The sequence below is a fragment of the Myotis nattereri genome (assembly GCF_964212035.1).
Source record: "Myotis nattereri genome assembly, chromosome: 2".
Lineage (NCBI taxonomy): Eukaryota > Metazoa > Chordata > Mammalia > Chiroptera > Vespertilionidae > Myotis > Myotis nattereri.
Genome location: NC_138076.1, coordinates 190,042,114 through 190,056,788, shown reverse-complemented (window position 1 = coordinate 190,056,788; position 14,675 = coordinate 190,042,114). Strand labels below are relative to the sequence as shown.

Below are 14,675 nucleotides of genomic sequence, written 5' to 3'. Positions count from 1 at the left end.
ACAATCCAGGCCCCAAGGATCACAGATGATAAGAAGACATTATATATATATATATATGTGTGTGTGTGTGTGTGTGTGTATATATCTACACTAATAAAAGAGAAACATGGTAACTGGCGTACGACCGCTACCCTTTTCATTGGCTAATCAGAGAGATATGCAAAAGAGAGATATGCAAATTAACTGTCAGCCAAGATGGCGGCCGGCAGCCAGGCAGCTTGAAACTAACATGAGGCTTGGTTGCCTCAGTGACAGAGGAAACCAAGGTTCCCCGCCTGCCGCTGCAGGCCTCTGAGCGGGCAGTTTAAGAAACTCTGTAACAAATACCGCTGGACTTCAGCCAGCAGATTCGCAACATTGTAAGCAAAGGCCAGAAACCTACTTTCAGCCGCAGAGGCCTAAGAGCTGGAGCCAAGCCTCAAGCTAAAGCTGGCCCAGAATAAAAAGAAAAAAAGGAGCAGTTGGGAGCTTCAGTCACCCACAGCCTGAAAACAGCCCTCAGCCCCTCACCCAGACTGGCCAGGCACCCCAGTGGGACCCCCACCCTGAAGGGTGTGTGACCAGCTGCAAACAGCCATCATCCCCTCATCCAGGCTGGCCAGGCACCCCAGTGGGGACCCCCACCCTGATCCAGGACACCCTTCAGGGCAAACCAGCCGGCACCCAACCGTGCACCAGGCCTCAGTTCTATATAGTAAAAGGGTAATATGCCTCCCAGCACCAGGATCAGCGGAGCCATGAGGCCTCCCGGCACTGGGGTAAGCGTGACAGGGGGCAGCGCCCAAACCCCCTGATCGCCCTGCGGCTCTGTGTGTGACAGGGGGTGGGGCCACAACCTCCCTATCCGCCCTGCTCTGTTCATGACAGGGGAAGGCGCCCCAACCCCCTGATCAGCCCTGCTCTGTGCCTGATAGGGGGGAGCTCCCCAACACCCTGATCAGCCCTGCTCTGTGCCTGATAGGGGGGAGCTCCCCAACCCCCTGATCAGCCCTGCTCTGTGCCTGATAGGGGGGAGCTCCCCAACACCCCCCCCATGGGCCCTGCTCTGTGTGTGACGGGGTAGAGCCATAACCTCCCCATCGGCCCTGCCCTGAGTGTGAGAGTGGCGGCGCCCCAAACCCCTGATCGGCCCTGCTCTGTGGGTGATAGAGGGCGGCGCCCCAACCCCCTGATGGGCCCTGCTCTGAGCCCAACCAGGGGCTGCACCTAGGGATAGGGCCTGCCCTCTGCCACCCGGGAGCAGGCCTAAGCCAGCAGGGTGTTATCTCCCAAGGGGTCCCAGACTGCAAGAGGGCACAGGCCGGGCTGAGGGACGCCCCCTCCTCCCCGAGTGCACAAATTTTTGTGCACCGGGCCTCTAGTATATATATATATATATATATATATATATATATATATATATATAGATTGATGTCAGAGAGGAATGGAGAGGGAGAGGGAGAGAAAGAGAGAAACAGAAACATCAGTGATGAGATAGAATCATCAATTGGCTGCCTCTTGCACACCCCCTACTAGGGATTGAGCTCACAACCTGGAATGTGCTCTGACTGGGAATCAAACTGTGACCTCCTGGTTCATGTGCTAATGCTCAATCACTGAGGCACACCGGTTGGGCCATTTGACTTTTTTTTTTTTTAATACCATTTGACTTTATACCATGAGCAAATATTACCTTAAAAATTACACTAGGAGGGTAGGAACTACCAAATGATATTTGCTGGATACTGTCTGTATTTCAGTCACTACTAACTGTTGGTTCACTATAAAGTCTCCTTTAATCTTTATAACAGCCTTACATAAAGCCCTATTTTACAAGATGGAAAGAGACTCAAGTAATATCAGTGGCTTGGTTTATACAGCTGATAAATGTCCACATGCACTGGGCTCTTTCTGATTTCCAAAGCCATTCTCAGTCCCATAGACTATGTTGCCAGGACTTCATGTCTTTTGAAAATAAACCACATTTATAATATCGTACCTTTGAGACTACTTTTAAAAATACTGAAGGAACCCTATGAAATCCCATCATATGTTTCACCAATAACTCAATGAGCCTTCCTGGACCTGCTTGCTAACCCTGGTCAGGCCTGTGTCCACTGGACAGTGAGCTCACTACAGATTGTCACCAGTCCTCTGTTGGCACTCAGAGCACTCACTCTGAAGGCGGACACTGTACCTGCTCTCACGCTCCCTTCAGTAAACCACTCTATCTAAACGGGAGACTTTCGGGTAGAAGTGAAGTGGCTGGCCAATACTCTAAATCTCCTATGCCTATGGATTCTTCATCTATTTAACAATTATCTCTCAAGTGTCCACTCTTCCTAGTGTAAGAACTAGAGGAAGCAAAAACAAGGTCCTTGTTCCCATCAAGTGTTCATCCTGGTGTGAAGAGACAGGCAATAAACAAACAGCAATCAAATGAGCAAACATCAGATAATAAGTATATTGAAGAAAATTAAAATAAACTGTTGTGATAAAGTGACTGGGTGGCTACTTTGTCTCAAGCCAACAGGGAAGGCCTTCTGAGGAGGTGATGTTTACTTAAATGGCAAGAATGACACATTTGTCCTGGGAGCTACTGTCCTTAAAAACAGACTCCAGTTTCTTTTGTATGCTCCAGCTCTCACCTGATTTTCATTACAAGTGCCTGTTTACAATGTGGATTTTTAATCCCAGAAGTTAGAGCTGGAAAGAACCCTACAAATCTTCCTAATCTCATGCCTCGATTTTAGACACCAGGAAAGAAAGATCTAGAAAAGTGAAAAGAGTGGGTCACACAGCCAGTTAGGAACATGACTGAGAGTCCAGTCTCCTAGCCAATATTTCTTCCACAAACCTAGATTCCTTTCCAGCTTATCTTCTCTCCCCCACTTTCTTTGAATTTATTGGAGTGACACTGGTAAACATAACATCTGAACACTGTATTGTGCGTTCACCACCCCAAGTTATCTTCCCAGTATCCATTTCCTCACTGTAAGATTCTACCCTGGTGCCTGCCTCTCTAGAGTCCACAGATACTAAATCTCCCCTGGACCACAAGGAGGGACCTGCAGGAGTGGTATCAGGAATCCTGAGAATGCAGAATGATGCTGGGGCTTGGGTTACTGTGGAAGAAACAGTACAACTTCCCACAGTGTGATGTGTGATTTCACCACATCTCAGACATGCCCTGGAGCTGTGCCTGGCTCCTGCCACCCCTTCCTGCCCACAAGAGAGCCCTAACGGGAACTTCCTACTTTAGAAATTGCGTGGCTCTGTGAACTCAGTGAACACTAAAGTTCGCTCTCCAGCAGTGTTCCCTGATTTAACCAAGTCTATATGAAAATGTTCTATTCTGTGATTTCAACCCCTCTCCGAATGCTTTACAAAATGATTAACCACAGAATTTCTTTAAATAATAAGTTCCATTAGTACATTTAAAGTATGATCTATGAAAACTCAGCCTACACACAGATCTTATTTCCCACCACCAGAAACAACAACAAAAACCTAGCTACTGTATCAAGGGCAATAGCATAAACTTGGATTCCTAATGATGGATTTTAGACTCTTGTATTATGTATGGTTCTCATTCATTAGACAAATATTTATTGAACAACTCAATGTAACACACTCTTCCAGGCTGCTGTGAGGACACAATAAAAGACGCATCCTCTGGCCGCCGGAAGCATGCATGCACGCACACAGCCCTAACACAGGCTACAACAGAGGTATGGGCAAATGCTACAAGGGACGAGGGAGTAAGATTAAATTTAGGTCAAAGATCAGGGAAGGATACAGCAACATTTTAATTGGGTTTCAAAGGCTGGTTATTATTTGTATAATTGTACAACTCATCCCAGGAAAAGGAAACCTCATGACATGTTGTATACTCTCAGGACAGAGAGGAGTCCAGTATAGCTTGATGGTGAGACGGAAAACAAAGAAGAGAAAGACCGGAGTTGAAAGGTAGACCAGAGCCTTGAATGAAAGAGTAAAGTTTAGACCCAATCCATAAACCACAGAAACTTTGAGTGGGTTTTGGGCAAACAAAAAACATAATCAGAATTATGCCTTAGGAAGCCTATTCTGCATCCATGTTTAAGGGCTGATCTGAATGGAGAAATGTGGGAATCAAGAGGCAAGAAGGCATACATATCACAGTCACATTGTTCCTGGATAATAGAAAAAGTAAGGAATACATTCAAGAGCTAGAATAAAGGTAGAAGTGATTAAAAAAAAAAAAAGGGGGGAGAGGATCCAAATTCCAGGGTAGAGAATCTAGTTTTGGAAATGGGTGGGAACTGCAGGCCTCAGATTTCAGCCTAAGGAGGAGAAGTCAGCATGAGTGATAGTAAGTGGTATCTCTTTAAGAAAGTACAGTTTGAGATGCCCCATACTTGAGAGAGTAATCATGAGTTTACTTCACAAAAGCTACCCCAGCTGGACGTCTTCTGATCCATGCCTGAAGCCTCAGTTATTAATAACTCCTCTTCTGGAGATGTACAGAAGTGCCTATTACACACGAGGGTCCCAGCACACTTCTTAAATTATTTTGTCTCTACAGCAGCAGTGAAAATCAGCTTGATTGGGATGAAGAGCAGGAGCCCAGGGAACAACCATTTCTGAACAAATGATAACTCAGAGGAGGGAGGGCAACTTTAATCAAGAACACCAGGCATAATGTAAGCCTTATACTGTGCACTGAAATGAGGAAAAACATGACAGATGGAGGTCTTTCAATTTGAAGAATAAGGTCCTAGGTTCCACTACCTGAGCCACATAAGCCCAGTTTCACAGGTGAGCAGTCATATACTATCTGTCCAGGGCTCTCTGTAACAAGACCATGAATTTCAAGTTGAGCTCTGGCCTCTTTTCCTGGCTACTCTGTTGAAATATAGAGCTTGGTTTCCATCCTAGTCAGAGTCACGCTGGCATCTTAAAGCCTGTTCTCAGCCAATCAGTCCATGGAGTCTGTAGAAATTGCCTTAAATCAATGTTTCCCAAGGTGTTTCACAGAATATGAATTTCAGGAACAAAAGGGTGTTGTGTTAAAATAATTTTGGGAAATGCCAAGTTAAATAGTAGAAAATATGTGTGTGTGTTTTTGCTAAAAGATACCTCTGAACTTTCAAATGCTAATATGTTCTGAGAATCTCTCAGGATGAGAAAGAGTAGGTAGCATCTCCCAACCTTATTTATCTGCAGAACCATTTTTCAGTAAAGCATCTCAAGGGACCAGGGTCCTGCAGAACGCACTCTGAGAAATACTACTGATGGCATTACTCTCAGGACCCTTTGTATTTGACTAGGAGTCAGGAACAATAATAAAAACTAATACCTATGGAGTGCCGCCTATGTGCCAGGCACCTTTTCAAGTCATTTACGTATAATAATATTTAATCCTCATAACAACCCTTTAATAATGGTGGGTGCTATTATTATTCTCATTTTACAGATAATGAAGTGGAGGTACAAGTGGTGAAGAGATCTGTTCAAGGTCCCTAAGTAGATAAGACGGTTAGTAGAGGGCATGGGAATTCAACCTAGGCCATAATTTCTAATGGTAGAATTTTAGACATTGTGACTAGCTGGCAGTGGGAGAGAGCCTGAGAAAAGACTTGCATGGCAGGCCTCCCAGCACTGTAAATCCACACCTGCCTGCTCATAAATTAGGCCTCCCCAGTGTACCATGTAGGACATGACTTCGAAATTGTACCAGACACAGATTCTTCACCAAATTGTGTTACATGCATAATCTTCCATTACAACAAAGTCATGATTCATACAGCACTATAACTAATAAAAAGGGAAATACATAAAGAAAATAATCGTTTGATTAACCAACAGAGCAAGAAAATGAAGATACAAGTTTAAGAAATAGCTTCTTCTGTGTTCTCAAAGTATTGATTTCTTGCTCCCTGCCTCAGAGAGCAAAACCAAGAAACTGCTTTCATTTAATGTTTTGCAAACTTTCCACCCCTTCCTCTCTAGTGTGCTTGAGAATTGCCAAAGACATGTCCTACCCTCTCCCACTTCCTCTCCTTGTTCAGAAGGATTATCACCAGTTTCGGGTGCATCTGGTAGCCATCTTCACTGAAGGACAGATTTCTCCCCTCAAAAGTGACATTGATCAGATACCTGTGAAGATAAAATAAAAGAAAGGTTAAAAGTATGAAGAACGTATGTCAAGAACATGATAGCTAGAAAGAAAGAGACAAAGGTGGATGGAGATAAACACATAGATAGATATATAAATACCATGTGGAAACGTGGTACCCCTGGAACTTTTGATTACTCAATAGAGTCATCAACTTTTCACATCATAGGAATAATATGAGAAGTTAATAATCTGAAATAAGGGCACCATGTTTGAATTTAGTTTATAGCTATGACTTTGAGCAAATCACTTAGCCTTTTGAACATCACTCTTCTTTTTTACCTACAAAAATGGGGTAATAAAGAAATCTACTTTATTAGGTTTATACAGCTTAAATGAGATAACTCACCATGGGACCTGGTGCATAGTGAACCCCCATTATGTTAACAATTATTTTTAAAAGCAGTGGACTAAAGGTGGCAGAAACAAGAAAAGAAAATGGGAATGTGCCATGGCAACTTTCTGCTAAGAAAGGTGGCATATTGGAGCTTAGGCTCTCTCCCCCTACCAGAGATATTCATAGGCTTTTGAACTCCTTCTAAGATCCAGCCTAGCCCATACTTCTAAGAGATGTGAGATGAATCTAGTAGTCCAGGATCTTGTTCCACAAGATGCACCTGGGAACCAGGGCTATTTACTGTACACAGTGAACAGAAAATGCTGGGGGCAAAGAGGGAATGAGGGAGAGGCATTTCACAGAGAGTTCTAGGCACAGGCTCATAAATTAGCAGAAACTCTGGAAATAACTAGAGTCAGACCAATGAAATTTTCTTTCTCTCCAACACCTGCACCTACACTCACCCCAACCACCCTGTTGGACACTCTGATCTGTTGAAGAGTTCCATCATTGGAAATTTCCATAGGCATGCTCATTACAACCAAATTAGTTCAACCGTGCTGACAGTAATTCATGTCCCTTTACCATAAGGGCCCAAGGAGTCAATAATGATTAGCTCTGTGTGTCCACAAGACATGCTACTCTGGAGCCTCAGCCTGATGCTACTGTGAGATGTGTCTCTGCTAAGAAGCAAAGGGGGTATCTTATCACTGACATGAGGTCCTAAAGGGCTTTGGAGATATGGCCAACAATGACTTCCTAATATTACACTGAAGGGGAGAAGAAGAAAGCATCAGGAGGCAACTTAAAGTTATATTAATTGAATTATCTTAAGCAAATGATGTTATAAATATCTAAAGGGTCCTTGGCAGAAAAAAGGTTCCACATCCCTGGCTTAGGCAATGGTAAAGATGATTAGGCATCATAAGCCAAACTCTCATGGATTTCTTCTCACTTTTAGGGCTGCCTGGGATCTTTTAAGCCTCTCATTCTCTGGTCTTGTGTAGCTTCACAAATGTAACAAGGAGGAACCCTTAAGATAGATCCTAGAATCTCAGAATTCAAAGAAACATACATCAACTAGCTCACCACTTCTTGCAGTTTATACTTCCTGTGTATAGCATCATAAACTTGGGCCTCACAGCTCTTTTTGAATACTCCCACTGATGGGGAGTGCATCACTACACTCCACCCTCAAGGTAGCCATCTCACTGCTGCCCTGCAAGCCCTTGAGCCTGGTCTCCTCCTTAGATATTATACCACTTTGTTCTACTCCTTCTTTCACATGAGAGCTCTTGAAGTATTTGAAGACATTTCTCATGCATCCCTAATAAAATAATATTAATCTTTGAAGAAAGCGTACGCTCATTTAAGTTGCACACTTTTAATGAGATCGGTAAGAGAGGCTGGATTATTTGTCCAACGTTCCACAGCTAATTGGAAGCAGAAATAACATTTTAAGCCACATTCCCAGTCCCATGTCCTCTCTCCCGTACCATCCTGATTCTCATATGCCACATTGGGTTTAGTATCCCCAGATCCTTCATGTAGTTATCATATGCTATGACTTCAAGTTCCCTCCATTATCCCTTGGCTGCTCTCTCTGGGCATTTCCAATTGATAAAAGTGTAGCACCCCTAATTCAACCCAATACTCCACATGGCATGCTTCCCCTCCATACCCTGCACTGCTCCTCATCTCTTACTCAGTGATGCTTGCTCAAGCCCATCACTAGTTAGAAGATAAGAGTCATGTCTCCTATAGTTTTCAATAACTTCAACCAAATCCCTATAACATTCATTTCAGGGAATATAATTACAAAGGTATAAAATAAAATATTTTAACAAACCAGAATCTGAGTACACAACATAATTTACTTGGGAAATATGTTGTTACTACAACAACACTGCATTGGTTAGAATAATTTCTAGAAATATTCAGAGGTTTATAAGATGTAACAAATTTACTTTCATCTCTTTTTTAGAAGAAAGCAATAAAGGGGAAGACAAAGGAGGAAAGAAGAATAGGAAGGAAGAAGGGGAAAGAGAGAGGGGAGGGAGGAAAGGATAATTGGGGGGAGGGAGAAAGGGAAAGAGGGAAGAAAAGAGGGAGGGAGAGAAATAAATTACTTCTATCACTCTGATAATTCTGAATTTATCTAAAACAGCACTGAGAGTATTTAAAAGAAAGTGTCCACTTCAGAAGGCAATTATAAAAGTGAAATTCAAGAAAGAATTCAAGTAATAGGCAGCATGAATGGAATAAGTATATAGCCTCTCATTATAATTTATTTGAAGGGGACAGCATTGAATTCAGGGTATAAGTTGAGAAACTCAAACTTTGAGAAAATAAACCGCTAACAAGCAATATAATTGACCTACAGTTAAATTTCTTTAGTTATTTTTGCTCCAGATCCTCTGATTTTCCTTATAAATTTTTCTCTTTCTGAGATATTCATCTTCTTCCATCTCAACAGGTTTGTTTTATTTTATCTAGGTATTTCTTGCATATTTTACACTTAACAAATTATTTAAAATTGTATGATAATATAGAAAATATTCTTCTCCAAAGTATTCTTTAATCATTAATATCCGTTAGTACTACTTAGATTAATCATTCACATTGTGTTTTTTCTGAGTAACTCCCTCTGACATGCCAACGTTTAGTTATTAGTGAGGAGCTTACAAATATTCACCCGCCTTGCATAAGGATGCCCATTGATAATGAAAACTGTGGTCATTTCTAGACATGTGACCTTGGCACCTGAACCTCAGCTTTTCTTCTTTAAGTGGAAATACCATTTTTACTTCCAGTTTATCAGATACGGCTATTGTGATGATCACATGAAATAGTGAATAAGAAGACTATGTAAAATATGATATAAATAAAGCTTATACAATAAAAAGACATTCAGAAAAAGAATACAGTGGCATGATTTGACTACCTATCTTATTTTAGACTTCAGGAAAAGTGTGATGATTGCATTTAACAAGACTCAATTATCAATGGAACACAGTGGAGGAATGGAGATTGCATTCCACATATGGAAGATACACTAGGTCAAGTGGTGATATTAATCAATTTAACTTTCCATAAAACATGAAATCTCCCATCTTTGCATCTGACTGCATTTTGTCAATTTTGAATATGACTTAAAGCCTTAACAGTTCCAGGTGCAACCCTCGCTAAAGGGCTAAACTATAAGATTTAGAAATACCATTGCTATTTTGTTTTACTTTAAATGTGTTGTCCTCAGTATGCAATCAGAAAGCCTTGCTTCAAGTGGCAGCCAAATTCAGATGCTCTGCCTATAATGCTCTAATCCGCTGAAAGCCTTATCAAGGTTTGTTATTTAAAAACTAGTGCTTGATTTGTCTCTGGGATGTAGTTTGACCAACAAGAACCCTGATGGCCTGTCTCAAAAGTTCCAACTTTACATAAATCTCAAATTGCTAGAACTAGAAGAAAACTCAGAAATTATCCATTGATAACTCTACTTTTAGAAAGGAGAAAATAGGTCCTAAATTGCTACCCAACTTTCCAAGGTGAACTTGACCTGCTTGTTCAGGACTTCTGATAGTCAGTTCATGGTTCTTTCTGCTGCATCACCAAGTGAAGTGAAAGCACGTTTGCAGAGCCCAGATGTGCATTTTAGTAATCTCATGTCACATATGCCCTAGACTAGGTAGATCCCTAATATGGACTGCATAAAATAAATTCCATCTCATTTCCCCCTTGACTCCTGCTTGTATAGAACTTCAGAACGCTGAAGGGCTCAGAGCCAATATATTTGCTTTTTATTGCCAAAGTCATACTCCAGTAGGTTTAACAGGGTCAAGCTGAGGTGAAAAGCCCTTGTGTCTCTTTGACTTTGACCATGACACTCAGAGCTCATCCACTGCACCACGTTGATACCTAAAGCAATGATTTAGCAGTATGTCCCATGTGGGAGGTATCCCAAAGGGCTCAGCTAGAATTTTCACAGCAAACCAAAAGTCCTGGCATCAACAATGCTCATTTTGCCTTCCATAGGTACAAGGCTCTAGATTTTTTGTTGTTGTTAATGTCCATTAATGTGATAATAAGATAAGTAAGTTACTTATCTCATCCAATCCTTTCATTTTCAGATAAAGCAGATGATGTCCAGAAGTGTTTGGTGGCTTTGCTGGAGACAGGATCCAGGGGTCCTCACCCCCCACTGCAGCACTCTGTCCACTCACCACCATGCCTCAAAAATGGTGAAATGGTTCATAGCTCTGAGTTTCCATTCTCCAGTTATTATGAGAGAGCAATAAAGGAACACAGTTACAAGCAGGAGACTTGAATTCTTGAGCCCTTGTTTATAATGTTCCTGCTCTGAAAAATCTACAACTATAATCATGTCTTTGGTGTGTCACTTACCTTTTAAAGCCATCAGCTCCATCACCTATAAAATACCATAGTACCTACCTGATGAGGGAAGTTCAGGGATGCTCCTTTGACATGCTCTCTGTCTCTACATTTCATCTGATTAATACTGTGGCTATCTATACTAATAAAAGGATAATTAGACCAGGTTGACCGGATGTCTGACTTTCTTCTGGACAAAGCCATGGTGGTGGGGCCGAGGCAGAGGCAGTTAAGAGTGATCAGGCCAGCAGGGGAGGGCAGTTGGGGCCTGGATCAGGCCATCAGGGGGTTAGGGGTGTTCAGGTAGGCAGGGAAGGGCAGTTAGGGGTGGACAGGCAGGCAGGCAGGCAGAGGTGGTTAGGGGCAATCAGGCAGGCAGGCAGAGGCAGTTAAGGGTGATCAGGCAGGCAGGCAGAGGCAGTTAAGGGTGATCAGGCAGGCAGGCAGAGGGGTTAGGGGCAATCAGGCAGGCAGGCAGGTGAGGAGGTAGGAGCCAGCGGTTCCAGATTGCAAGAGAAATGTCCAACTGCTGGTTTAAACCAGCAGTCAGACATCCCCTAAGGGGTCCCCAATTGGAGAGGGTGCAGGCTAGGCTGAGGGAACCCCCTCCCACTTCATGAATTTCATGCACCAGGCCTCTAGTTACATTATTAAACTCCACCAATGGCAAAACTGCAGATTTTCAAAAACTCTTTCTCTGGTCTCTTTTTTTTTAATATATTTTATTGATTTTTTACAGAGAGGAAGGGAGAGAGATAGAGAGTCAGAGACATCGATGAGAGAGAAACATCGACCAGCTGCCTCCTGCACATCTCCTACTGGAGATGTGCCCGCAACCCAGGTACATGCCCTTGACCGGAATCGAACCCGGGACCCTTCAGTCCGCAGGCCGACGCTCTATCCACTGAGCCAAACCGGTTTCGGCTCTGGTCTCTTTTTAGAAATTACTATTTTTGCCCTGGCTGGGTGGCTCAGTTGGTTGGAGTGACATGCCATACACCAAAAGGTGGTGGCTTCAATTCCAGGTCCAGGCACAATTCCAGGTTTTGGGTTCCATCCCCAGTTGGAGTGCATTCAGGAGGCAACTGGTTGATGTTTCTCTCTCTCCCTTCCTCTGTCTCTAAAATTAATTTTTAAAATAACATATCCTTGGTTGAGTATTGAAAAAATAGAGATTGCCATTTTTGTGGACATGTCTTCTCTTGAAAGAGTAGAAAACAAATTCCAAAAGGATTAGAAATAGTGAACTTTAAATTATTTAAAAGCTCCCTAATTAGAGACCAGTACTGAGAGGAAAAGGTAAGGATATTTAAAAAGTAGATGTTTGATGTTATAGTTTGGTAGACTAAATAGAAATTTCTGACTTTTCCCTCCAACTTGAAAATTCATAATTATTAAAATGAACCCCAAACAACAAATCCAGTGTAATGCGGTCGCTGTGGCAGGCCACATTCAAGAAACAATTCTCCTCTGGCCTTACCAATGGGGCCTTCTGGGTCAAACCCATAAGAAATATCTCATTAGTAAGATATCCTAAACTCAAATGACTGATATAGGCAATGCCCCAAAATGCTGGTAGAAAGAAAATAAGGAAAAAACAGTCATTGGAAGAGGAAAGGAATGCAGTATGCAACACACACACACACACACACACACACACACACACACACACACACACCATCATCCCACCACCACCAGCAGTAGCAACAGCCAGTTCATGGTGGTATTTAAGAACAAGGATGGTGCAGTCAGACCATCTCTACTCAAATCCTAGATCCACAAGTTCCTAAGTTATGTGTCAGTGTTTTCAAGGCACATGAATTATTCTTGCCAACAATAGTTTTCTTCTTAAGGAAAAGGGATTTGCAGAAGTTTTAAAGGTTTCCTTTCACATATAATGTCATATATAAAAATATTAAATTATGCTGTTATACAAAATAATTAGAAATAACAGTTTCCTAAGCTGTCAAATTCAGTCCTTTTCTCTTATTTCTGCAAAGTGATACCTAGTAGAGAACCTCAAGAAAAACGATTTTAAAGAGCAGATTGTAAAATTAACTTATAATTACTTGAGACAGATTAAAAATAGTTTGTCTTCCAGTAGATTACAATTTTTCTCTGAAATGGTATTTATACCATTAATTTATTTTGGTATAAAATAATTCATTTCAAATCCAGCTAGTCCACATCTTAGTTATTTAAATTCTAAATTCATAGTGTTAAATGAATAAGATATTTAAATATCTTGAAGACTGACTTATACATTTAATAAACTTCCTCTCTCCTGCTGGTGGTGAGATTGTGCTTTGGTCTTTTAGCAATCTAGATTGAACTGCTGTCATTGAGGGGGAAATAGTGATGTGTCAATTCACCACCTACTGCAGTGGAAAAGTCTTCTCATGCCCCTATGCCTAACAGTAAAAAATTTCTGGGAGGTATTACCTGAATTCTGCTTCATGACTGAATGCCATAAATTACTTTTTAAAAATGTATTTTTTTTATTGATTTCAGAGAGGAAGGGAGAGGGAGAGAGTTAGAAACATCAAGGATGAGAGAAAAGCATTGATTGGCTGTCTCCTGCACACCCCCTACTGGGGATCAAGCCCGCAACCCCAGCATGTGTACTGACTAGGAATCAAACCATGACCTCCTGATTCATAGGTCTACCCTCAACCACTGAGCAACACTGTCTAGGCTGAATTACTTTTATCTGAAATACAAGAACATACATAAGTATTGTGGGGCAGTGCCCAACAATCTCTGCTTGAATATAAGAAAGTAGAGTAACCACTGAGTGGCCCTGCCACCAGCTGTGACAGCCTTGTATCTACCTATTTGTACCCTTTCACCAAATGGGATCAATGTGGAAGGCCACAGCCAGGGGACAATTCTCCTCCGAGTTTACTGATAGGTCCAACTGGTAGGATCAAGCCCAAAAGCTTATTCTCATTAGTAAGATATGTACTACACTCAACTGAATGAAAAGGCCTGGATAATGCCTCAAAATGCTTCGTGGTAAGAAATGAGTAGAAAGAAAATAAAAGCGAAAACAGAAAAGTGAAGCAAGAGGGAAGTAATACAGTATCACTCAGCAACAATAATAACAGGCGATGAAATATGGTAAGTAAGAGCAAGGACACTGTACTCCGATGATCAAGTCTTTCATCCACCAATTTGGAAACTGTGTTACCTTAGAAATTATTTAAACTCTCTTTGCCTTTGTTTCTTCACCATAAAAATGTGACATAATAATAGTACCTATCTCATAGGATTATTGTGAGGATTAAATGATTCTGTACTCAGAAGACTTTGAACTGCACTTATCTGCCACTGTACACATGAGCCTTATGTTTTAATTGATGCTGTTGTTACTATTATGATTAGCTTTTTAATGTATCACCTGGATATTAGAGAATGCAACAGTTTGCAGGAACTTTTGAATCACAATCTAACCTTTCATATTTAGAGCTAAATACACTAAGGCCTGGGGAGATGCTGCCAACTCCTTGGTACATTAAATTCAAGTCTCCCAATTCATGGGCCTCCCAATTCAGGCATTCACAGGGGGTCTTGAAACATATCCCCTGCAGGTAAGGGAGGCCACTGAACCATCAGGATAGTACATGTCCCCTCATTCCCACAATATTCCAAACTATTAAGGCTTGGGAACATTTGTTTTTTCTACCATGATTAGTGACCTCTGTAAGGTATTTTGCATTGGGGAGTCACTTAATCATACTACTTCATTATAAAGCTCACTTCCCAAGGAAGGCAAAAGATGAGCTCATATCCCCATCATTTTAGTCTAGA

At 41.7% G+C, this 14,675-nt stretch overlaps 1 protein-coding gene across 1 annotated transcript in view; it reads right to left on the bottom strand.

The window, feature by feature from the left end:
* The window catches only part of GRIN2B (glutamate ionotropic receptor NMDA type subunit 2B), a 426,215-nt gene that overhangs the window by 99,169 nt on the left and 312,371 nt on the right, over window positions 1-14,675 (bottom strand). The window contains exon 4 of the mRNA XM_081084460.1: window positions 6,006-6,120. Within this exon, the coding sequence (XP_080940586.1) occupies window positions 6,006-6,120 (115 nt within the window). The remainder of the gene's footprint in view (window positions 1-6,005; window positions 6,121-14,675) is intronic.